This window comes from Andrena cerasifolii, chromosome 7, assembly GCF_050908995.1.
Source record: "Andrena cerasifolii isolate SP2316 chromosome 7, iyAndCera1_principal, whole genome shotgun sequence".
NCBI lineage: Eukaryota > Metazoa > Arthropoda > Insecta > Hymenoptera > Andrenidae > Andrena > Andrena cerasifolii.
In genome coordinates, this window is record NC_135124.1 from 2,779,671 (window position 1) to 2,807,326 (window position 27,656).

At 36.9% G+C, this 27,656-nt stretch overlaps 1 protein-coding gene across 3 annotated transcripts in view; it reads right to left on the bottom strand.

The window, feature by feature from the left end:
• Positions 1 to 26,636, bottom strand: part of LOC143371662 (uncharacterized) — a 43,714-nt gene extending 17,078 nt beyond the window's left edge. Inside the window, exon 1 of one of the 3 annotated variants that reach the window (XM_076817115.1) lies at positions 26,473 to 26,636. In XM_076817115.1, the coding sequence (XP_076673230.1) occupies positions 26,473 to 26,505 (33 nt within the window). In that variant the 5' untranslated portion in view covers positions 26,506 to 26,636. Of the gene's footprint in view, positions 1 to 12,381; positions 12,579 to 26,472 lie in introns of those variants that run through there. The other 2 variants (XM_076817116.1, XM_076817112.1) reach the window with 2 other exon arrangements.
• Between the last annotated feature and the right edge of the window lie 1,020 nt (positions 26,637 to 27,656).

The following is a 27,656-nucleotide window of genomic DNA, read 5'->3' on the forward strand; positions in this document are numbered from 1 at the left end:
CTTGACATGAATTTCGTTTATTTTTCGCGTGACCGGTCAATAAAAAATAATGTTGAGTAGTACAAAACAAAATTCTATCTGTTCTAAGCAATAATGGACTCGTTCATGTTTCAGTATTTATCCTCCGTGAGAAAAGATTTTTCGATAATTATGCATAAAAGGGGAGGCGCAACTTCAATTTTGTTGAATTTCAGTCATGTTGTAGAGGGGAGGATCCTGCGTAATGTGCACTTTGTCCGAAGCATGGGGCTATCGTCGTTCAAGAGATCGTGGTGATAAGAATAAACATAGTTACAATATTTTTTGTATCGATACAATACAACAATATTTCATACTCATCATCAGTGTAAGTTACAGTGAATCACATCTGTCGATATAGATAAATGCTCGCATTCGTAAAAAATATTTATGTCTCATTTGGAATTACGGCCTTCACTACTTTTAATTTAGATGCATAACGTGTTGTATTAATTATTAGTCAGTTGCGTAGAGCAATAAGATAAAAAGTTATGCGTCATATACACCGGAAACATTGTGTTCATAAAAGAATAAATAATTCTCATGAATTATTGCAATAGACTTGTAAGTATTAAACGACGACACATTTGTAACTGCTTAGACAGTAGGGCGGAGCGGAAAATTTAAATTTGAATTTTCAGTTGGCCTGGGTGCAGGATAGTTGCCTTTTGATTAACCAAACACTACTGTAAACAAATTTTGGAAAAATGTTCATGTCTGGAGGTTCCTTTTTCTCCTAAAAATGATTATACATATAATCATACTATATAGGCGAAAATTTAAATTTGAATTTTCAGTTGGCCTGGGTGCAGGATATTTGTCTTTTGATTAACGAAACACAAGAGTCCAGAGGACTAATGAACAAAAAGTGTATTAATTATTTTTGTAATAATAATTGTATTAGTACTTAAGAATTAAATTGTTTACATAGTTATAAACAAAATACTCCCTATTGAAGTTTAAGTTATGTATTATGTAGATCGTAGATTGAAGGTACAGTATTGTCTCGTTAGCGGCTCGGTGGTCGGGACCGGCGTTGGGCCCGTATCGTGAACAGGGCCCTAATTTCGAGTGTCGTTTCTCGCTTCTTTCTGACCGAAGGGGGAGAGAGATGGAACACTGCGTGCGCGGTGAGCATGCGCGGTGGTCGCAAGCGCTTACCGTGAACACGGAAACCGGTTCGCAAAATCTTGACGCAGGCCCGGCTCACGGTATGCGCTTGCGACCATCGCGCACGCGCGTCGCGCACGCAAGGGACAGAGTGTCAAGCGTCCGAAAGACGGAGCGAGACAAAACATCAACGCGTCGTCGGTCTCGTACCGTTCTCGCTCGCTTTCAGTGCCTCTCGCTCGCTCTCGTATTTTTCAATATGTAATCTGTGTTACGGTAGATTTTCTTACATTACGGTAATGTTTCGTATAATCTTCAATTATTTGCAAAATATATTGTTTTTCTTCCTCATTTTTGGTCAGCAGATTATTATATTCTGATATAAGTTTGACACCATGTTCAGCGATATCATTTACCACTTATAAATGTGTTGCAATTTGTAAACTTTTTTTATATGACATGTTGTTTTTCCACATTGAAGGGTGCTTTTCTAAAAACTCTGTAGGTATACTGTAACTATTAAAAAATTTCGTTTGGAAAAAGTAAACAGACCGCAATCCCTTAACCAGGTAATGCTTTTTTCTGTGATAATAGAAGGTTCTTCCATTAGAAGGATGTTCATAGGGAAAAGCCTGGAATATTCACGTAGCTGCATACAGTAGCTAAACCGCAGCGGTATATGTCAAGTTTAACTGTCCCACTCCGGTGGTCGTAAGAATCTGGTCTAAATATCATTATTATACATATAAGAAAAACACAATAGTTTTTTAAGGAAATATTAAGTATTCCTTTGTGATAAAGCTGTATTAAATTAATTGAAAACTTGACGTAAAATCGCTAAAAACTCTAAAAAAAAATTAAAATGCGGCACGGGGTCCCATTCAATCAGTTTGAAATTTATCAGGACTTATTTTTCCGTCTAGTGTTACAATTTTGGGGGTGCAACGAAAAAAAATTAAAAGCCGTAAAATAAGACTTCACGTGCGTGGCTGCGCACAATGGCTCAGATGCTATGTTGTACGCTAATTTTAATGGTAAAATTCAAAGATTTTGAGAATGCTGTTTGAAGTCACACACAAATGATACTATTATGCACCTAAGAAAGTGCACTTTTATTAAAAAAAAACTTTCACTAATCTCTCTATTATCGCGGAAGGCGATGATGTGCGCAATTGACGTGAAATCACTAAAATTTGAAAACTTTAACACAAATGCGACACGGGTTCCCGTTGTCCAATTGCTCTGTAACTTTGTAGAAACCATTTTCCTACTAAGTCTCATATTTTTAAGGGGTGAGATAAAAAATCGAAAGTAGGAAAATCGGGACCACCCTAGTGTGCAGTCGGGCGCGGTGAAACATGCCCAGTAATGAATACTTCGCTAATAGAAGTTAAAATTTGTATATTTTTCATTACATAGGTATGCATGAAATTATTGCCCATGGATTTATGCGATTCCCGCGATGAAAATAAGTCTAAACTTGACGTCACTCGCACTATTTTTAATTGTACACAACAAAACTGATTTGTAGAATTCAGAAGTGAGTCGAATTACATATGTATAATTAAGTATAGCTCGAAGAAAGTCGTACAATTCAGTTTCATTTTCATCGACAAAGCCTTGCTTCTCCATTTGTAGTAGGTACTGTCATGAATATGTAATGGACAATATAGAGGTTGAAAGTTTTATTAAGTACGTATCCGAAGTGCGGAGCGTGCTGGACAAAACTTTCCCGACAGAAGCGACTGCTCGGCAATTTTCAAAACAGCGTCACGATAGCCACGGTATATTGTATGTACTAAATACTGTGTACATGATATATGTATATATCCACGTGCCGTTAAATCTGCAGAAAACTTCACTTCAGGTACGGCACGTACCTATCTATGATATTTTGTGCTTTCGGTGTTTGAATGTTCCATATTAATTCTATTACTTAATACTGGAGTTGGTTATCGGGTAGATACAACAATATGTTTTCAAACTTACCTTTCACTAGAGCGTTTTAAGACCAGTGCAGTGAACCGTGATTGAAGGTTATTCATGGCCATTGAAAGTCAAGTGCGGAGGAAGATATTTTATTTGGACGCATAGATTGGAACACTTTCATGTACCCTGGTTGTTGGTAAATCGCCTAGAATTACACAGGCCTTTACTTGTCCACCTCTGAATGTAAAACAAACATTCAATCACGTTCTACACTTAACATTTGCTTGCGGTACTATACCAAACAAAGTGGGGTTTAGTAAATTTATTCAAACTTTCATAATACGTTATACCTACGAAAGCGGAGAAAGTGGATATGGTTTTCATTTATGCTAAATTTCGTCAAATTATAGGAGAAGCACTACATACGTTTGTATGCTGAAAGATATTCTGATGACGCTAGATCTTCAAATCGTTGGGTCTGTCTCTTCAAATGTAAGTCAAAATTTTTAAGGAACTGGAATTGTGGATATCAAAGCACGCTTTAGAGTCGCATCGCTTTAGAGCATGCATCAAAAACCCAGGTCGTCACTTTGCGCACTTGTGGTAGCAGTGTATATGTATGTAAGTGAACTAATTATAGAAGTTTTCGACTTGTTCATTATAGTAAAATATTTGCCTATATTCGCGACCTTCAACAGCCTCGAATAACCTTCAGCCATAGGTACGCATCTTAAAACGCTGTATTTAAAAATTACCAGAAAAATTACCCGTATTGATATCAAATTATCCCTCCCTTGTAACCACGCAACATTCGCCTGAATTATACATCTTTTTCTATCGCCAAAAGTAGATGAGATCTGACCCAGTGTATAGTAATACAGTGTCGTCCAAACCCCTTAACCCGGTTAAGACCTTCGAAAAATGTGTCGAATTTTAGAATTTTTTTAAACGAAAATTTAAGCGGTATCACCACATAACTGTCCCATAAAAAGTTTATTGTCAGAATGTACGTTTTTCCAATACGTGCAATCTACAATATATATATATATATATATATATATATATATATATATATATATATATATGTATTGTAGATATATATACAAAGTTTGGAATTATAATACTCAATACTTTTCTTTCAAAAATTCCCCCCAAAATGTGCCTTATTTTCGGAGCGTCAAACTCTGGAGACCCCTGCGGCAAACCTGTGTATTACACGCTCTGCTCCCACTACTCCAGCCGCTCCCCACTCCGTTGGCGGACTCGCTTGCCCTTGAACGAGCTCGAGCTTGAGCTCAACTCGAGCTCGAATGGCGCTCGCGTCTGGAATGAGGGGTCCTGTGCATGCCTGGTCTAGAGAGTGCTCTCGTGTGTACGAGCCCCACAGTCATTATATTATATTGTAAAATTAAGTAGATTTACATTGCAATTCGTTCTCTTCAATAAATCGTAACTACCTCTATCCATCGTGGCCTCACTTAGACCAACAGTTATCAATAATATTATGTGTAAAAAATATATTAAATTCTTTATTTAATATTACAGTAAGTTTGGCGTTTAAGAAGTCATATGAAAAAATTATTAAAAAATATCGAGAAATGCTGAAGTTATGAGTTTCTTTTCATTCCTCCGGTAATTATTTACTTTAGCGATTTCTCACCGATTTTGATGGAATTTGGATATGTTGTAAAACTTCACATTCTGAACAACTTTTTCCTATCCATGTTACCGCCGCTCGGTCTTAGTTTCCAGGATATTCGCAAAAATATTTTTTAAATTTCTTGCTTTGGTGTTATAATTTGGGTTAGTGTTGTGTTAGGTTTAGTATAAATAAATATAAGTGCACTTCACATTAAACATTGTTTTCAATTTAATAATTGAGAACCCGAGAACGGGCGAAAGGAAACGAAAGAGTCGACACTTTGATACTTTTTCTCGCTCCGTCTTTCAGCTCGAGCTCAAGCTCGACCCGCGGGCGGGCCTACAATGCATCAGCGCAACTTTTTCCTATATATGTTACCGCCGCTCGACCTTCGTTTCCGAGATATTTGCGAAAAACTTCGGTTGACTTATTCCGACACAACGCATTCCACTTTTCAACTTGTCTCGGATATTAGTATTGGTTGCGGCTAGATTAGTGCGGGGGGGGGGGGGCGCCCGCTCGCAACAAAAAATTTACTTCTTTTTGAACTCGTTAAAGTAGAGACTCTCCTTAAAGGCGCGGATCATCCCATCCCCCTCAGATTTGTTACTTATTTCCAAACTTTCTGTTCGTCATAACATTTTCATGAAAGCGTTATTAACAGGCTGCTGAGATATTTTATTCATATTATTCAGACTATTTTCAATGATACTTAATTTACTTCTTCCACTTTCTGTTACATTTATTCCTACTAGAGTATTTAAAATTTCGCAATGCAGTTGCAATTATAACATTCGACATACAGGGTGTCCCAAAAGTGGTGGAGTTCCTTGATAGGGGTGACTGAAGGGGTTATTTGAAACAACATTTTCCTTAGTGAAAATATTGTCCGAAGCATCGTTAACGAGATATTAACAAAATACTCCGACCAATCAGAGCGCGAGCCTTCCGCTCGAGCTCCCGCGGTAGCGTTGGCTACGCGGTAGGCGGTTGCACTTGTACTACGAGCAAGTAAATTAGCACGCATTGAAGGAAACCGCGCAAAATAACAAATGAAAAAGATGTAAAATACAAACTCGAACTTTTGTGTCGTCATCTTGTGATTGCCATTTAAAGTAAATAATGAACAAAGGATAAATCGAGGAAAATCATGTCAAACGTAAAAAGGCGAATGCACATTTTTTTTTCAAGCAGAATCGAAAATAATAATTATTTGAAGTGAGAGGAATACGCAAATTTCCTTTTGTTAATATCGTATAGACGAAAATATAATGTAACAGGAAATGGACGAAAAGTGGTCGTAGTTCATTAGTGTGATCAAGATCCCAAGGAACTTCACTATTTTTGGGACACTCTGTATAGTTCGGACCACGAGAGTACCAAAGAGAGTATCATAGGTCATGAGTTTGCCTTTATTTTTAGTCAATATTAACTTCTTTTCTTATTTTATAAATTTACATATTTTCATTTTAGTTTCTGCATATACATTCTTTTCATTACTTTATAGTACTCGAATCTACTTTTTTCGACATTTTCTTCAATGTGACATGATTTAGTTTACTCTTGCTACTTCTCATTTAATATATTTGGTATACCTAAATATTACATTCTTGTAAGAATGGTAAAAATTATTCTTATCGATTAAAAAAGCAATACCGTTCGATTAATAGCTTCAAAGACAGAAATTCGTTTACATAGACCAAGGATGCTCAAGAAATACGCCCTAGGGCAGTCGTTTGCGCCTACGGACAAGCCCGCCCGTTCCCAATCCCCACTTCTCGGTGAAAGATCTCCTAGTGGGTCGGTTACAACTGTGTGTTACACACTTAAGGGGTCATGCTTAGTTTGCAGACAAAAAAAACGTGATTTTCGTGAATTTTTGGTACAAAATCTAATGTATATTTTTGACAACTATTTGCTTATTTTAAAAGTACATATATATGCAGCAACTCTCAGTAATTTTGTTATAGGAAAATATTAAAAAGTGAAAGAATAACAGCCACTCTCCCGGAAGCTGTTTTTATAATGGCATAGTTTTTAGCTGGCACGCACACACAGGAGGTACGCGTAGATACAGACCCCTCCCCCCCCACACACACAGTAGAGTCGACCACGCTGGTTCAAACCGTGTAAATGGGTTAGCGCGGTCGGCTCTACTGCGTATGTGAACCTGCATCTGTGCGGGCCTCCTGCGTGTTCGTGCAAGCGTACGCTACCGCGGGCTCAGCTGACTCGGTTTTAAACTGCGCAGCCCAAAAATTCCGCCGTTAATATTCAATTTAATGATATATCCAAGTAAGTAAACTAAAGAACTAAAGGACTAATAATATATCGAGAATGAAGCCTCGAATCCCAAAACAGCAAAGATCTTTTTGATTTTTTTGCATAAACAATTTGCATGTTTCGGAATGTCCCATTATTTTGGGATACCCTGTACATACAAATCGGTAGTTGAGGGAGAACTTGCGAGAGACCGAGATTGGTCGGAATGTCCTCTTGTGGCGGAGTCAGAGGTATCGCTACAGTACCCCCTGCCAGAGGGTAACAATACCAGATGAAGGTCTCTTCGGATGAACACGACGGTAGCCGATGTTCATGTAGAAGCCCTATCTCGATTCGACGCTGATTTGTCCTATGTGACTGATTGTTGCTCCACTGGTAGAAAGTCGTGGGTCGATTATTTGTGGGGAGCGCGTGGCTCGAGCCATGGCGACTCGTATACACTGCTCTCCTAGAATGGCCACGGGAGGCAACGATCATCCGCTGCGTAGAACTCTCACCGATCAAGTGGGACGTACGATGACGTCACTGGTGATCGGAAGGATCAAGCGTGATGGAATTACCACCCTAGGAGGGGGATTACGAGGGCGATATGATCAGATCCTTCCCTCGGTCCCTTTTTGTGGTGTCGGCTACTGTGCGCTGCTCCTTGTGGTCTTGCTGCGTGTGTTCTAGACGAGGTCTAGATTTGAGGTGATGACGCGGGAATGTTAAACAATGACAGTTAACATGCAAACGTGATAATATAATGTATTTACACTCCAATCACGTTACTTGATTCGCGTTGGAGTAGCGTGCGGAAGTGTTATTGAATTGTCCATTCGTATCGAGACCTCGAGACCTAATGCCTTGACCATCAGTCGCATTCGTTAGCGTCGTCAAGATAATGCGTGCCATCCAAAATAGGGAAAGCACCAAGTGGAGGGGGAAAGGTTTCCTTGCCCAAAAATGTGACAGCTGCAAAACATTAGGTTTATTGCTTTACAGCCCCCGCCATGCCGTTCGCTTCCGCTGCGCTTGGGACATTCCACCACACGCCACACTGTTATACTACATTTCGCATTTATTTTTGCGCAAGGAATTACCCTATGCCCGATTATACCACCAATTCCTGACCCACCCTATATTTGTATTATTATCATGGTACAGATCGCGCAATATAACTTTGCCTCCGAGCAGCCACTGAGCAGGCCGTGCATGTGACAGAGTCTGACCGTCGGCGTTCTTTTGATTCGTTTCTAAAAACATGCGATCGCACACGGACGAGTATCATACAAACTAACAGGTCAGCGTGATATATACTCACGCGTGTGCGATCGTATGGTTTTCGAATCGAATTAAAAGAACGCCGGCAGTCGGACTCTCCCGCACGCACGGCTGACTCACGACCTACTCACAATCAGTGGCAGCTCGGAGGCAAAGTTATATTGCGCGATCTGTAAATATTGACAAAAGGGTACCCAGCCCCAATGACGTTGCCCTTGACATATGTTGTAAGGTCAACATTCGGTACAACTTTTCCCTACAGATGTAACAGTGGCCGATCGTCACGAGGATTGGGTGGAGGGGTGGGGAGGGGGTGTAGACCCTAAATCTAAAATTATAGTTCCGGGTAATTATTAGTTTTCGAAATATTAATAAAAAATTATTGGAATTTTTTTTACAATTTATTTTTTTGAACTGCATACACGTAGCCTTAAGCGGGGTCCATCCTGCCTCCCCAATCTGTTCTACGGACAGCTGGACGTGTTTCCCTTACCTCCGCCTATTCTTCAGGCGCCTAAAAGGCACTCGTACTTATTGTTAGCTGAAATTCAAAGCCAATTTTCTCGAAAACGAAGCGCGATATTAAAAACTTGTATTCTATATTTTCGTCTTATTTTGGCCCATAGAATCACCCCCTAGAGTATTCACTATCAATAGAGTAATAGGTATCGACCCTGTATAATAGGATGCATCGCATCCGCAAGTTTCTGGTTCAAATCTGCAAACTCAAATCGGGTCGCTACGACGATTTACGCGCCCGCAAACGGGCGCGCAGCCCCCGCACTAATCTAGTCCCAACCGATACTAATATCTGGAACAAGTTGGAAAGTGGAATGCGTTGTGTCGGAATAAGTCAACAGAAATACTAAGAGTTTTTTATTAACATCTCGGAAACTAATTCCCAAAGCGACAATTTTAGATTAAGGTTCACACACTCTCCCCACCCCTCCCCGTAAACCTCATGGCGATCGGCCACTGGGCCCGTTCGGAAGTATAGCAAAAACTGCTGTTACTATTACAATGAATTCTGCGTATACCTACGCGTCTGTGGCAGCGTATGCGTCAGCATGGGACCACCGCTTATCTACTATTTCTATAAATACATCGCGACGGTTGAAAATAAAACAAATGATGAAGCTGATGAAATTTTCGAGATATTCCAAAACAACGCTGATTGGTAGTTGGGTGGGATCCGATTGGTTTAACCGCCCGTAAGGGGGGTCGAAAGCCTCGGGGAGGACCTGCAAGACTAAAGTCGAGCGACGGTTACATGTATAGAGAAATGTTGTTCAGAAAAAAACATATGTTGTCAAGGTCAACATCATTGGGACTGGGCCCCCTTCTGTCAATATTTATCGAATTTTGTATTTGTGTTACAACTTTCTTATATTAGCTACTAGGCATTGCTATACCGGTTTACCGGTTTTCTGATAAATCGTGAGAAATACCCTAAAATTTTTACCGGTAATTTGCCAAATTTTTACCGGTAATTTGATAAATTACGTATAGCAATATAGCGCATATATGCGTTCATTAATTCCATTGACATCTACTACGTTATCAGTAAAAAAACACTTCAATTACTAATAAAGACGAAAACCGAAGTATCTCATGAAGAACCAACTCTGATCCAAAAGAAAACTAAGAATCTGAATCAGTTATGAAAAAATGGACGTATTTTCAAGTAGAAAAAGTAAGGAGAAAATATATACTATGAATGGCATATGATTTCTTAATGCCTACCCGGCCAACAAGTGTAGAATCTGAGAGCACTTTATCCGTGGCTGGATTATTTTGTACAAAAATTAGGTAGCGCTCAGGAGACCAAAGTTTAAACGAATTAGGTATGTTTTTGCGTGCTTATTTGATAAAAAGAATTGTTAAATAAAAAATATTTAATTATGTATGTAAGTTAAGATTCTTTTCATTGTTTTCGTGGTGACGATCCATATTAATAAGTATTGTCAATAGTTATACAAATATATCTATTTTGTGTTATATTATTTTATAATTTATGTTCAGAATAGTTTTATTTCCATATATTTTTTATAATGCTCGATTAGAGTTAAAAAAAGTTTTTTTTTTGTAATGTTTACTCTTATATTTTCAATACCTTAAAAAATACCGGTAAATTATCGGTAAACCGGTTTCGATTAAAAATTTTACCGAATTACCGGTAATTGAAAAAGTCGGTAATTTTGCAATCCCTATTAGCTACTACCTTTACTACTCAACTTCGCCCGAAATTTAAAGTCTGATTTAATAAAAAAAAAAATTTTATTTATTTTTTTTTTGTGAAAATTCATCTGCATTAGCTAGGTATAATGAGCTGGGACACATTTCGTGACCCCAGAGTTATCACTTCGAAAGTTTTTAGGTGACAGGCACACACACAAACACTTTCTGCCGTATATATTAAGATAAAAAGATCTTCGGGACTTTTAAAATCATCTGTTATTAAAAGTTTACTTCTCAGGATAACCATGAATTTGTTTCTTTTTCTACCACCTCCCTTTTCATGAAAGGATGTACATAATGATTTAATATTAAACCATAAAGAAACACTGTTTTTTGGAAATAACGAACATGGCATAAATTAAAATCCTTGATGTGTCAGTCACCAATTATCGGCAAAGTAACGAACACTTTACGTGATCAGTTATGCGCATAAAATTATTATGGCTTTCGTGGTAGTTGAGCTGATCACCAACCGCGTGAAATTAGAACAGCGCTTGGGAAGGGGAACATTCTTTACCATTCGTTTGTGGTAGGTGGCCCAGTGGTTTTGATGGAGGTGTGCTCTTCCTAACAATAATATACGTACTACATATTGTGATTAGAATGTTATCGTCGAGTTATCGGTTGGCAGTATATAATTTATACATATTGACAAAATAAATTCAAATAAGAAATATTAATAATCCAATAAATTGTCAATTACGAATTTAAAGGTAATGACTATACCTCAATGATTTCGTATTACAAGAAACTCTGCAATTTCTAGTTCAGTGTGCTTTTCTTAAAACAAGTAAAATAGAAAAATAATATGCAAATGTGTATAAAATATTTAGATACATAACACATATAATTTTTCTAAAAAGTAATTAATTTGCACATGTCATTCAATTGAATGATCAAATATAATATAGACAGGAGGTATAAACGAATGTTTGGAAATTAATGTCCAATTACGAGTTCTATTCAAAGTTAAATTATAAGAGCTTTACTTTTTATTATATTGTAAACAAAATTTCATGTGTTATAAAGGAATTGAAGTTAACTATGCATACCGGATTTACGCAATGTTTGGTTGTAGAGTACAATCAACGTAGTTCCTATTTCAGAAAAAAACGTAAGTCGAAATATTAAGTTATTTTTTTAAAATTAACTATGCTAGTTCCGAATTTAAATATGTGTAGATATTACACTTATATATGGCAACTCGAAGTTCGTATTGTGAACGCTAGTTTGAACAAGCGCCTACCGCGTCACAGATAGAAACAAAGTGCGAACTACTGTACATATTAGAATACCACGCACTAAAATGTAATTTTTCAACACTTTTCAACTCATAATTACAACTTTGATGCTCTAATTATAATGTGCTTAGAATTTAGAGTAGTACAGTTAAATACGTCATATGTCATTTACATTAAAAATTATCTCAAAATATTCATGATACAAGTCATAAATAATGTTAAACGGTGCAATATCAGAACCTATCCTATTCAAATATATTCAACTGATTTTACTATAGATTTATCCGATTTTCGTAGAAAAAGTAAATAAACATTCCATACAACATATGAGAAAATTATTTAAGACAGTATAACCGCAAATACATGAAATACAGTTTTTGTTTGAAAATGATATTAACGCAATTAAATTATGTATTTCTAGAAATCCATAGTAGTACGCGTAATTTTTTTTTTAAAATAAACAATTTTATTCGTATATGATTAATCGTATAACTTTGACGTATACAAATTCCTTTGTATAGTCTCCTAATAAGATTGACAATGAGTGAGTACACATTTAAGAATAGATTCAGTAACCACATGCAAACATTGAAATACAGGGTGCATATCCACTAGTCTAGTTTGTAAAAATCGTAAAAGTTTAAAGGCGAAACGTACCGTTAAGATATTCAGGCAACTAAGTGTCCACATAAGCATAGTTGTTACAATGTTTATTGGAGTGTCGTAGAATTATATCACCATGTCTTCGTTCGTCTTTCTCTTGATTAACCTTAATTATTTTTAAATATTATTCTCTATTATTCTTAAAAGAATGACAAAGTACATGTAGAGATCGTGTAAAAAAATTCCTACGTAATTGAAAAAATTTTCTATATTTTTTTTACCGTATGAATAGGTATTTAAAAAGGATGTACATTATATATAAAGTAAAAAGTTATTTTAGGTGACAACTAGCGTATAATAAAATGTTTAAGTATATGTCAGGGGAGCACATACTACAAGAATTATTTTCAGTTTGCCGTAACGAAAAAAAAAAGAAGGGGAAATGCAAAAGTTCGTTGATGCATGTACTGTATCTAATATTATCCACTATAGAGTTTGTATATTGCTATTTAGAGGTAAGCACGTTGGTGAAAAAGAAAAGAAAGTAGACAAAAAGTATCACTATCTGTCACCGGCACAAATATTGACGATGTGAACGCAGAGGACGCAATACGGGAACTGAGGCCCGATGGATGCTTTGTGTTTTCAATGTATCGTCAACCGTTCCATGGATCTCACAATCAGCTCTTTCCTTTGCAACCGTGCCCCTACCTCTTCAAGGAGATCGCACCGTTTTTCCCGAGGAGCAAAACCGCGCCCACTTACCACTCCGGATCATCACTCTACATTTACGGTCACCTTGAAAAACCTCATACATATGGATCTCTTCAATGTGTAATCTTTAATTTGCAAATACTTTCACGCATCATGATTGATGATCAGGCATGCGTACTGTCAACCTCGCACATAATAAATGATGACCAATTCAAGTACCACGGATATAAATTCACTAATTTGAATTACTTTGTTCACTGTCAGCTTGAAACTGATAATGCTTCCTTGCTCCATTTATCTCAGATCACGTACCTACTGTACATAAGAAATTTAAAATATAAAAATAACATAAAGATGTATATAGTTATTATGGTATTTTACAAAAATAATCTGCTGTCCAAATGTGATATACTAGGATGAATAATAATTGCAACCTAACCCCGTCATACATTATTGCAATTTTAAGCGGAGGACCATAGTTGTTGTAACCTTCAAAAGTTATGCCGTAAGAATTAATATCGTTGGTTGCCGATAACCATTATCGATGGTGGGAATTTTATTTTAGTAAACATTACTAGTGATTAGCATCCATCAACAAAGAATAGACTAAAACATATTGTAGTTGAATATTTTTAAATATAATTATATATTAATATTATCCATAAAATTCATATATACAGTTTCAAACTTTAGGGCTGTTTTAAAATATAATAAATGAGAATTATGTGAACGCTTTATATGCATTATAGCTACGCAGTGTCAAGAAATATAAAAAAAAGACTTATTTTGACATTACTAGATGTCTTTAAGCCTCAAGCTGGTTAGAGTTAATAGTTTAGTACTAACTCACAGTGCAAATAATGCTTCATAGACAGACATTGTTTTACAATATTGCATTCTGATACTATAAATAATAGAGTACGAAAATTCAAAGCACTTTTCAATAAGTATTGATTGCACCATTATGGTCAGTCTCTAATCTTCCCGCTCCATCTGCGGAATACAAGAAATCCGAAATACATGATATACAGTTAATTTTTGCAATCTGCAAATATAAAAGGTATTTCCAAATTATAGGCACAAATTTAATTAGGTAATAAAACATCTAAAGAAAAAGCAGAATTGTCTGAATAAACGCACACCCGCAAATCGATTACTCTTGAAGTATTTAATCCTACTAATATAATAAATGCGAAAGTGTGTTTGGTTACTTCATTGCGTCGCAACTACGCAACGGATCTTTCTGAAATGTTGCATACGTGTAGTCTAGGTCCAGGAATAACATATAGGATACTTTTTATCCCGATTTTTTTAACCGATCTCGACCTAATTTTGCATAATTACTCTATAGAACCCTGCGGAAAATATAGGCTACCATGAAATTTGGACATCCCACCCCTTCCCTCTTATTTCACCCTCTTGACACTCTACGACAATCAAAGTTTTACCCGGGCAACGCCGGGTGCTTTAAGCTAGTTCTCTAATAAAATTTTCTTCTAAATGTTTCGTTCTACTATTCCATTGTCAATATGACGTCACCGTGGAGACACTTACACAAGATATTTCGACAAATTTTGCCAGGACGAAGTAATTCGTCTTACACGATGGGTCGATTTGGCTTCGTTATTAAGGGGAGGTTCCGGTCTAGAGCCCCAAAAAATAGGTGATCTTTAGGAATTAATTAAAGGAAAACTACTGCATATAACTTAATGGGACTTTTTGCAATGCATTGAGGATGTCTTAAATTATAGAAATATATTTTTTGTTTTGTAATTAATCGTTAAAGTCAAGGCGTCAAAAAAATTATCCAAACCGGCGGGACCTGTACCTCCAAACATTATTATCCGATTCGACTGAAACTTTTTTTATTTTAAAGAATATACTTCTGGCTAGGGAGGAAACCAGACAAAAATTAAAAATTACATTTTTTAGAAAATAACGATACTTGAAGTTTGAAACCACTTTTTTCTATATTTTTCTTCCTTTCAACGCCTTTAAAAATGATAATTTTTCACTATTTTTTAATTTTTCTGCCCCCCCCCCTACCCAGAAGTATATTCTTCAAAATAAAAAAAGTTCCAGTCGAATCGGATAATAACTTTTGGAGATACAGGTCCCACCGTTTTGAGAACACTGTTTCGAGAAAAACACGTTTAAAGTTTTACCGGAGCGCCGAGTGGCCGGTTATTGGGCCCATGCATTTGCCGCTACTCTAATGCCTATAACTTCGGCAATTTTACGAATTTCAACAAATCCTTTTAAACACGTATTCCTGAAAGGTTGAACAATCGAAAAGCGAAGTAAAAAAAAATCGACTTTTAGACCGGAACCTCCCCTTAAGCTATTTGAAGTTTACTGCAATAGGCTGAATGTTCGAAGTGATATTTCAACTTTATAGGTTACGTCTATTATCTATTCTTTTGTCTGCCTATTATAGTGATGTCATCACCTAAACTAGGCTGGAAGCTCCATACCTTAAGAGTGCTATGGTAAAAAATATGAACACTGAAGTGGCAGACGGCTCATTTTAATCATAATAGACATTTCAGTTCATTACTCGGTAACTACATGGGTATACCCATTGTGTACATTGTATGTAAGACGAATCGGCATTTTCAGCACACATGCCAGTCGCATTATGAATTTACCGATGGTGTATGCTGTATACGAACTCTTTTGTTTTGAATGACCTCTCGATCAATGTAGGGAAATTTGCCGGTTTTGCTACAGAACACATTATATACAGGGAGTTTCATCCACCTTTATCACCTGAAATATTTTTGTTGTATTTAAAATTTCATAAAAATATTTCCTACTAAAATGGCATAGTTTTGTGGGGGCAAGCGTATACTAGCAACAGTTGTATGCTGTTGACAGGGGTTAATGAGATGAAACTTTTTTTTTAATGTTTTTTAAAGCACTCTTAGGGACCTCGAAGGACTTAGTTTGCAAGTTAGTAAACAAGTTTGCAATAATACTACAGACTGGTCACTTTTCAAGAACTTCCTGGAAGAAAACATGACACTGAGCAAATTGAATCGGCCGTAGCCAAATTTACTAGTGTAATTCAAGAGGCAGGATAGTATGCCACCAAACAGGTCAATAGTAAAAAACAAATAAGCTTTTACCCTGAGCATATTCTCCAGGAAATTAAACTCAAGCGCAAAGTAAAGTAAATCTGACAAAGGCAAAAGAACTCCATGAACAAGGAAAGACTTAACTCAATTACTAAGGAAGTCAAGCGACTAATACAGAACTATTTTGACGAAGAATTTCACTCCCACATCTCTAGCCTCTCACCTAATAACAATACCAACTACTCATTGTGAAAAGCTACCAAAAGGCTGAAAAGACCCACTACTTGCACTAAGGAAAGCTGATGGTCCCTGGGCGAGAAATACTCCAGAAAAAAACGTCACATTTGCTACGCACTCAAAACGTTTCATCCCAATGAGCGAAATACCTTCATAGGTAACACATATATGGCTCTATCCACCGAAACAATTGTAGATCATTCCCACGATATTGAAAGAACTACAATAAAAGAGGTCAAACTTATCTCTGAAATCAAAATTAAAAAGACTCCAGGACTTGATTTAATTAATGGTAAAATCATCAAGGAACTCCCCCAAAAGCAATTGGAATGCTTACCATTATATTCAACGCCATGCTAAGAATCAAGTATTTTCCTATCAGCTGGAAAGTAGCTCAAATATTTATGTTACCTAAACCCAAGAAAGATGTACACTTGGCATCACCGTACAGACCAATTTCGCTGCTTCTAATAATGCCCAAGCTACTAGAAAAAGTAATTCTAACTAGATTGAAGAAAATAATCATGCAAGAAGATCTAATTCCACCGCATCAATTTGGATTCAGGAATAAGCATACTACGATCGAACATGACCATAGGCTAATAAATAAGATCATCGATGCTCTTGAACGCAAACAATATTGCACTGCCTTATTCTTAGACATAGAGAAAACGTTTGCAAGCTATGGTACGAAGGAATTCTTCACAAAATTAAACGAAACTTTCCCAATGCCCTCTTCCAGCTTATTAGGTCATACCTTGAACATGGAACATTTTTCATCTCAAACCAGGACACTCTCTCAGCCATGTACACTATTAATGGTGGAGTTCCACAAGGCAGTGTTCTAAGGCCTTTATTATACACTCTTTGCACAGCTGCTATTCCTACCACTCCAGAAACAACATTGCTAACATTTGTAGATGATACGGTTATATTAGCTATCCAGGAAGACCTCACGACGGTATCACATCTTTTGCAGCAACATATTCGAACTCTTGCTAACTCTGGCTAAATCAATGGAAAATAACAATAAACACCGACAAATGCAATCACATTACATTTACGTTAAGGAAGGATACTATACCCCCCATTATATTCAACAACTGCACTGTACGACAAACCAAACTTGTTAGAGACTTAGGACTACACCTTGATTCCAAATTAACATGGAAACAACACATATGCAAAAAATTAGTACATATCCGAATCAAGAGGACAGAAATGTACTGGCTAACCCGCAGATACTCTAAGTTAAGTTTAGAAAATAAACTATTAATATACAAAACAATTATAAAACCAGTTTGGACGTACAGAATACAATTATGGGGAATGGCAGCAAGAAGTCATATATCAAAAATCGAAGCCTTACAGTCAATTATGCTCAGAACAATAGTGAATGTACCGTGGTACGTTCGCAACGATGAAATCCGTAAGGATCTTCAAACTGACCCAGTTTCAGACGAAATAACGCGACTACGCGGTCGCTACATGGCAAAACTAGTCAACCATCCTAACGCACTAGCCAGGGACCTGCACTCATCCGATCAACCTCGAAGACTATGGAGGAAACACCCGAGTGACCTGCTTCCCTGGCAATAAGCCAAACTACTTAAATCTACCCACCGCCCGTACTATTATAACTACAGAAACCAAGGATTTTAACGTACAACATATGTACGTACCCCTACAGCACACTTTGTTGCAGGAACGTCTTAGTTATGTTGTGGTGCAACATTTAGAATATTGTACGGAATGTTCCCGAAATGTTACAAGTAAATTGCTATGTCCGCCCCTGTGCAACATTGCAGGAGATATTTCTCCAACATTGTTTCATAATTTTACAGCAACAGTCACGCAACATTTCGGAGATTTTACAGCAATGATCACGCAACGTTCCGGAGATATTACACAGCAATGGTCCTGCAACGTTTCAGGCAGTAAGGCCAAACATAAAAATAACGGTACATAAATAAATGTGTGCAGGAATCGTAAGTTAGTATAAAGTCCGTGTAATCTTCTTTCTCATTGAAAATTCTTTTTACCATAGGGGGATTCGAACCCACGACCTGTAGGCACCGTAGACGAGCACTTTACTGCCGCAGCTACAACCGCTGATTGAGAAGATTTCTTACATATTCGAACTTATATTCCTACCGTGTAAAACTTTAAACTCAAATTATTCAAAAATGAAGACTCGTTCTGACAAACCCCATTGCATTTCCCTAATCGCGGAGCCGGATATCTCACAACAAAGTCATTTCGACGCTTGATGCTGTATTAAATTGATTCATATTCTGTTTTGAAATATCTTGCGTAGTACAAGAAAAGATTTTTTTTAGTTTTTAGCGCATTTTTAATACAATCATTTCTTTATTTTCTAATTTTTAGTGTTTGTGGATTTACATTTCATAGCTCAGATTTCTTTACAAATATCTTTTATTGCTGTATACAGTTTAACAGTTTGCTTATACCTTATAGTGCTAATTAAGTAATTGTATTAATTACTTATATCACATATTGTCCATGTTCACATATATTCCCTCGGAGGTTGTTTGTGAAATGCAACACTGTATTCTGTGTGTCGACATTTCAGGAACGCTCCGCGTAGGTTGCAACGTAAGACCGTATACTGTTTGTCGACATTGCAGAACGCTGGATGTAGATTGTGTAGGGATGGCTGAGGATGAGCGGGAAAAATGAGTCTACTATTAGGACTTTAACAAATACTTGAATTGAAAAATGAGATTTATTTGTGCAGACACGAATAAGTGAGCACCCGCGAATAAGTACAAGACCCGATGGCAATAGGGATTGCAAACCGGTAAATCGGTAAATCGGTTTGAAGCTTTTTTTCACTGAAACGTAGTAGATATCGACGGAATTATGCGCTACATATATGCGCTACTATTTCTCGCGATCTACCGGCAAACATCGAGAAACACATATTTCTCACGATCTACCGGTAAATATCGAGAAATACGTAATTTACCGGTAAATATCGAGAAATACGTAATTTACCGGTAAATATCGAGAAATACGTAATTTACCGGTAAATATCGAGAAATACGTAATTTACCGGTAAATATCGAGAAATACGTAATTTACCGGTAAATATCGAGAAATACGTAATTTACCGGTAAATATCGAGAATTACGTAATTTATCGGTAAATATCGAGAAATATGTAATTTACCGGTAAATATCGAGAATTACGTAATTTACCGGTAAATATCGAGAATTACGTAATTTACCGGTAAATATCGAGAAATACGTAATTTACCGGTAAATATCGAGAAATACGTAATTTACCGGTAAATATCGAGAAATACGTAATTTATCAAATTACCGGTAAAAATTTGGCGATTTACCAGTAAAAATTGGATGTATAGCAATGTAGCGCATATATATATAGCGCATAATTCCGTCGACATCTACTACGTTATCAGTGAAAAAAAACTTCAAACCGATTTACCGATTTACCGGTTTGCAATCCCTAGATGGCAACCGTTCACAGAATACTCTCTCGTCCTCGGGCCGATTCGCACTTTGTCCTCGCTTCTAGCTACCCTATCATAAAACGGCCGCGTCGTCTTCAGCCGCGTATTCGGCGAGTACCCTTGACTCAGTTTGTTTAAACCCTATAGTGCTAATTAAGTAATTGTATTAATTATTTATATCACATATTGTCCATGTTTACATTTATTCCCTCGGAGGTTGCCTTGTGAAATCTAAAGCCGCGTATTCACCTGCGCATTCGCCCCGAATGTGCATTCGGCGCGCACCGATTTATTGCTCGTCCGGTGTTCGGCGCGTGTTCGGGGCGCGGCGCGCATTCGGGCCGATCCGCTTGTTGGCGGTCCATCAAAGCGCGCATTCGGGTCCGAACAATAGCATGAAATGGACGCCGCAAATTTCACTCAACCCCGAACGCGCGCTGAGCTCCGAACGGGCAAAAAATCGGTGCGCGCCGAATGCACATTCGGGGCGAATGCGCAGGTGAATACGCGGCTTAAGACTGTATTCCTTGTGTTCGCATTCAGGAACACTCCGCGTAGGTTGCGAGTGAACATATATAAGTCCGTATTCAGTGATCGACGTTGCGGCAACGCGCCGCGTAGGTTGCTCGTTTTGTTCTTTTTCCTTTACTGAATTATTCATATTTTTATTTTATTTATATTTTTAGTGAAATAATAAACTGTGATACGAATCAGATTTGTTTTCTAACAATTTCAGTCCCATATAAACCCAATACCGCGAAAAAATAATTTTGTTCAGCTAGCATATAGTATACTCGAACCACTGTGCGCGCCCCTCGGACATAACTGATACTCCGTCGCACACGCGAAGAACGGAATATCACGCGCCCGAAAGACAGTGAGACAAAGCATCAACTGCGTTTGCCCCGCACCGCTCCCCGCCCGCTCTCAGTCACGCGGACTCGCTCTCGCCTTCGGCAAGAAAAAAATCGGGTAGGTTATGTCGGGGACACAAACCGCAGTTTTTGACGTGAATACTCGGATATTGAATAAGTAAGTTTGATATTAATATTCCAGGATAATTTTATTGATTATAGGCCTGCGATAGCTAAAGTATAAAACAAATGACATGCAAGATACATCTAGATTTCTGGCGAATGTAAGATCAATGCTATGTTTTCCAAGCGTGGTCGGTGATGCGGTTGATACGTAGGTTAAGTTGAATTCTCTGCTCACGAAGTCGAGAAGTGAAGTATTTGTAGTAACGTCGACGTTGAAGTCTTCGCTGACTATGATGAGGACTTCGGTGTCTACTTCCATTGTGGGTACAACTTTCTTTACACTTTCGGTATATTTTCCGAGCATTTGGAACATCAAGAATTCAATGTTAGCCATTGAGACATTGGTATCAAGAAACTCACTTTCGCAGTTTTTTCAAGCTCGTGCTTCAGGACCGGCCGGGAGCGTCTAAGGCCATGGTTGCAGTAGACGCTTTTTCGCACGAAATCCCGTGATATCACTGACGAAGCCGAAATGGATCACACCGATGAATGTTGCTGTTTACACAAAAACAAAATCGATTTTGTCGGGCGAAAACGCGTCCACCGTACCCTTGGCCTTTCTCGCTTTTTTCTTGCCAAAGGCGAGAGCGAGTCGTAGGGACTGACTGCGGGCGGGGAGCAATACGAGGCGCACGCAGTTGATTGTTTGTCTCGCTCTGTCTTTTGAGCGCGTGATATTCCGTCCTTTGCGTGCGCGACGGAGTATCCGGCATCTGAGGGACGGAGCGAGATGGAGTATCGGCACGTCGTCTGTTTCGTTCCTCGCTCGCGTTCGGCCAAATCTAGTTTTTAACGTTTAAATTCTGCACTTTTGTGAACCCCCTGCCCACGCTCACAGCGGTTACGCACTCGGTCCGAAAGTAATCTCAGGTACGGACATCCTTTGTCTACTCGACGCTATATTTATTGTTTGGATGTTGCTTTTAGCTTTAAAATTATAAGACGAAACATTATCTCCCATTTTCGTCACCGTTTTCGTAACGCTCGACTTGTCGTGCATGCCTCCCAGTACTGTACCGATTTTAAATACGTATTCGGTGGACGCGTTTTCCCACGAAAAATCGATTGGTTTCTGCATAAACAGTAACATTTCTCGGTGTGATCCATTTCGGCTTCGTCATTAATATGACGGGATTAAAACTAGCATTGATCTTACATTCGCCACAAATCTAGATGTATCTTGCATATCATTCGCTTCATACTTTAGCTATCACAGGCCTATAATCAATAAAATTATCGGCTATACTTCCGAATGGGCCCCAGTGGCCGATCGACATGAGGTTTGAGGGGAACGGTGGGGAGGGTGTATGGACCCTAAATCTAAAATTGTTGCGTCGTGAGTTTATTAGTTTCCGAGATATTAATAAAAAACTTTTAGTATATCTGTTAACTTATTCCGACATAACGCATTCTACTTTTCAACTTGTTCCGGGTATTAGGTTGGGGCTAGATTTGTGCGGGGGCTGTGCGTCCCCGTTTGCGGTTATGTAAAGCATGTTAGCGAACCCGATGTGGGTTTGGAGATTTGTATTTGTATTTTTGTTTTTCCTGTGTTTTTACACAGGATGGGATGGCGTTCCAAGCATTTTGCTTATATTACGCAACGAACATTTTAATCATTCCATTTTTTTCCGTCCTCTCTCCTTCAGGGGGGGGGGGGGTCCCAGCAGCAGCAGCAGCGCACCGGGAGAAAGGTGATCGTTCACCCATCTTTCCCCAGTACACCGCCCTGTGATGCTTAACTTCGGTGGTGATCTCATGGGAACCGGTGTATTCGTCACGGCTACGGCCGCTGGTGAGTTTGGAGATTTAAACCAGAAACGTGCGGATGCGATCCAACCTATTATACAGGGTGGATACCTATTACTCTATTGATAGTGAATACTCTAGGGGGTGATTCTATGGACCAACATAAGACGAAAATATAGAATACAAGTTTTTAATATCGCGCTTCGTTTTTGAGAAAATTGGCTTTGAATTTCAGGCGCCTAAGGGGCACGCGGAGGTAAGGGGAACGCGTCCAATTGTCCGTAGAACAAATTGGGGGGGGGCAAGATGGAGCCCCGTTAGGGCTATGTATACGCAGTTCAAAAAAATAGTTTGTAAAAAAATTTAAATAATTTTTTATTAATATTTCGGAAACTAATAAATACCCGAAGCTACAATTTTAGAATCAGAGTCCACACCCCCTCCCCTCAAACCTCGTGTCAATTGGCCATTGGGGCCATTCAGAAGTATATCCAAAATATTAATATCTAATATTAATAATAATTTTTTTTGCTAGAATGAAGTGTACTCGTCACCTAAGTTTAACTAAAGTTTTTTGCGAATATCTCGAAAACTAAAGCCGAGCGGTGGTAACATGTACAGGAACAAGTTATTTACAATCGTGCCACTGACAACATATTTCAAGGTCATCGAAATCGGTGAGCTGTACCCTTGCATCCACATTTACAGTTTTGTTGATATTAAACATTCAACTCCAATACATCAGTATGCAAATGCACGAACATTTCCACTCTATCCTTCAATGATAATTAAGAGAATAATAATAGAATTAGTATTGGGTGCATCACTGTACGTTAAAGTTATACTAATTTAATACATACATTATTTTTGAATTTTCATTTTTTTACGAATATGATTTAATAATTAATTTTCTCTCATATTTTACGTGGAACCATTTTTGGTTGACGTGCTAAATTTTGTATCCCCAACACAGACATTTCTATTTCACATATTTAAAGAATACCAAGTGATGAAAGTTGCCGAACATTATCAAAATTACATATAGCAAAGCCCAATTCATCTTCTTATAGCGATCTCTTGGTCGAGTTTCACGATCATATTTTCTCCTTCGTTTGCATCGCTTTCACTTTTACGAGCTGAGAATATTGTACACGTTGAATGAATACGCTTGTGTGGGTGTGTACGAAGCGTTCTCTTACAGTGAAACTTTCATGCACATATTATTTCAGTTTGTTTTTCGTTACAATCTCCATTTGAAATTTTTCCGTTGCTGTTAACTTTTTAATAATGATATTACAGCATAATATTGCAATTACTCAGTTAATGTTGAAGAATGCTTTTGCGAAAATATTCTGAAAAAAGTATTTGCAATTTATGATTTTAGTAGATTAAATTATGAAATGAAAAAAATTATTCATTTAAGTCTTAAATGATTTAAGTAATTTATGCAGTTAGATAATATCAGTAAAATAGCAGTTTTCCTTATAGTCGACGATAAATGTAGCTTAAGTAGTTTCACAAATTCAACATTGATTACGAACCATAGTAGCAAATATGTATTCCAGTGATGGTCACACAATGTAATGAAAAAATTGATACACATTTATTAAATAAACACAGTTATTTATAGAGGTTGAACGCATAGTCATAATTTCTACCAAATAAATATCTTATAAGGTTCACGTAAGTAAAAAATAATAAAGAATATTACGTATTCGTGCCTACATACATATATAATTTTTATGAAGACCCTACATATAAAATTTCACGTTCCTTTATAATGCAATATCTTAATCATAAATGCATGATGTCCAAAGTAAGGAAAATAAATTAGTTAACTGTATGTGTTAATATAAATAATAACTGTATTGCATATTTTATTTTAAAAAAATCGTATTTCCGTACCTATGTAATAGTTATGAAATTTTCGAAATTCAAAATACATTTACTATTGAAATACATTATAAATTGCATGGACATATATATTATTAATATCTATTATTAATATTTTTCTTTATTGTATAACACAACTAATTATATAACGAGGAAAAGGCAGCACAGTAAAACAACTTCATGACTCCTTGAAAATAAATAATTACTAGGAAACCAATATATGTGAGAAAACAATAATCTAAGTCAGCAGGGATACACCCGACAGATATTGTATGTATTTGTTAATTTGACACTTTTTGTCACCAACTTAAATATTCCTCAGTTTTGTCTACTTTATTACTTCCTTTATTTTGTCGGTAATCTTAAGCAGTGTTGAAACAATAGAATTGTATCAAATGTTTCCTATTAGTTCTACTGTTCTTAAACAGGACCATTTCTAATGACAATGCCAGATGCGGCAATGTGTGTTTTAATAGAAATAGGTATATGTATTTTAAATATAGCATTACACGTCTTAATTATAATACCTTTATAGTAATGGAATTACTTCGTAATTATGCTTTGCAGCAAATTCAAATTAAAATGTATTATAGAAGTTCAATGAACTTATATTACAAACCAATTAACGACACATAACCGTATATGGAACGTAGATCACAATTACGTGTATCTACTTTTTTTTTTAATTTATTAAAATAAGAATTGCTTTGCTTGCTTCATATTTTAACAGAATGTCTCGAAAGTAAAATGTAAAATGAAAATAAAAAGTGGCATAATGTCTTACAGAAGCATTCTGAAGTTACCTTGATACCCTTTAAAAACAATAATTAAACTATTTTTAAGTATAAGTATTTAAAGATATTAATAAACTTGCAATAGATGGTAATAGTGAAAATATAAAAAAAAATCACGATTGATGGATAATATATCGTTTAACTGTCTGAAAATATTCAGTGTGAATATAAGTAATATAATTTATAACGATTACAAATACTGCGACCTGAAAGCGATGAAAATTGAAAACTCAATTAAAAGTAGTATCTTCGCCCACGAATATATTCCTGTGCTCTAGTAGTTCGTAAATATTTATTTAGGTCAAAGACAAGCATTCACGTTAACATTGAATGTTGAATGCTTTAATACTAATTATTTCATGTATAAGTAGGTACATCTCATTTATAGATGCATTTCAGAACATAAAGCCTTTGAAGGGAAAAGAAAAGTACATTCAAGCCACTTTATAGCTTCACTGGTATGCGTTTAATAACCGAAATATTTACGAAATAACAAATAATAAATTGTTAAAAAATTGACCACTTTAATATACAATGTATTTTGCAACAAATCATCCACAGGTATGTCAACTCTTGAAAATAGAACAACAAATGCATGATTATCATTTAATAGTATCTACGTAACTCGTGTATAGGATACACACGAGCATTGATATGACAGTAGTGGAACAATATTATATTAGGCGAAAAATGATGTATAAAGTATACGTAAATTGTGGGTCAAGATATTATTCTGTTATAAAATCTGTCATAATTTGTTATCCAATGCTTAGAAATGTAGTTAATTGTAATGTTCGTTAATACTGGCACGGCAACCTAAACTGATAAAGTAAACATTGCGTGTACAAACAAGAAGAAAGTAACGATTCTTATCAATACCAACATAACACAGGAACAAAGTATAAATATGCGGATTCACTTGCAAACGTCAGTAAATGAATAAATTACTCACTTTTGATTATTACTTGTTGGTGTATTGCGAACAGAAATTGAGAAATTAATTCAGCAAAGAAACAACAGTAGTGGTATTAACAAAATTATAATTTAATAACGATTATGGGCATTTGCGTAAAATATTGGAATACATTTTTTTAATTTCTAGGAACACATGTAGGATTAGTAGTCCAGGAATAATGAAAACTTACCGCGATGAATAATGTCACTTGTTTCCCTCGCATTTTTCGTCAATAGAACGGATATTAGCGGAGCAAATTAAAAGTGGAATTGTTCCGTGTTCGTTATTTTGATTTTGTTTCTTGAGGTACAGGGACCAATCCTCTCGCATCTAATCGTACCCGATTACTGATTCAACGGCGGCCAAGTCGAAGTCGAATCACATTTAATAGCCTACGTAAGCAAGGTAAGCTGCCCGTACTTGGCAGAGCAGGCCGCCGGCCGGGCCTACGCCTTCGCAATTTTCCTTTACGGATTATGATATCATTGTGCGCCTAAGGTCACATTTATTTACACGCACAGTCAATGCATTAAGGACCATATTTATTAAAATTCAGTTTTTAATTTTCTTCGCGTAATTTGATTTAATAAAACAATTACTCGAAAAACAAATGTAGATATACAAGGAAATAGTAACACAAGATTTGACGTACATTCGTTTCCAGCCTATACACAGATACGGATACATACCTATTTGAAGAACACGGAAATGAAAAAGAGAAATGAATGTGAGAACAAAATTAAAAACTGTTGCGCGCTTTTTTTAAATGGAAGTGTCAGAAATGATAAAAGAAAACCTAATTTTAATTTAAAACAACTAGCAACGTAGCTAAATTATAGTTATAAAAGAATAGGAAGGTGTAATATACTGTGTCAAATAATTGTGTTTTTATTTGACAAGCAAGAAAAAAAGACAATGCCTATTAATATTAGTAAGTGTATGAATTTATGTAGGTACTTGTAAATATTAATCAATACGATACCTCAGTTCATGTGTGTATTTGTAAAGCCGGGCCCAGACCTGAATGAGTATACGCTGAGCAGGCTGAGTGCGCACGAATATTCTGATGTGGACGGGTGAAAGGGTAGCCAGGACCGCATGCTTCTACGTCAGAAAGGGTGAGCGTGAACGCATATGCTAGTGTGGACGTGTCATTCGTGGTGACTCGGCGATGCGACCCGACTCGCGAATGCCGGCGAAGGCACATGGACTGAGCCGACCGTTGGCAGTTTTCTTCCGCACATCAAAGGGAGTTTGGAGTGCATTGTGTTCAGCGTGAAAGATAGAAGCAAATGAGATACTTTTCTGGAATCCTCGATGTCTGGAATTTTCATGATACTATTGAAATATATTGTAGCCCATATAAAATTAGAG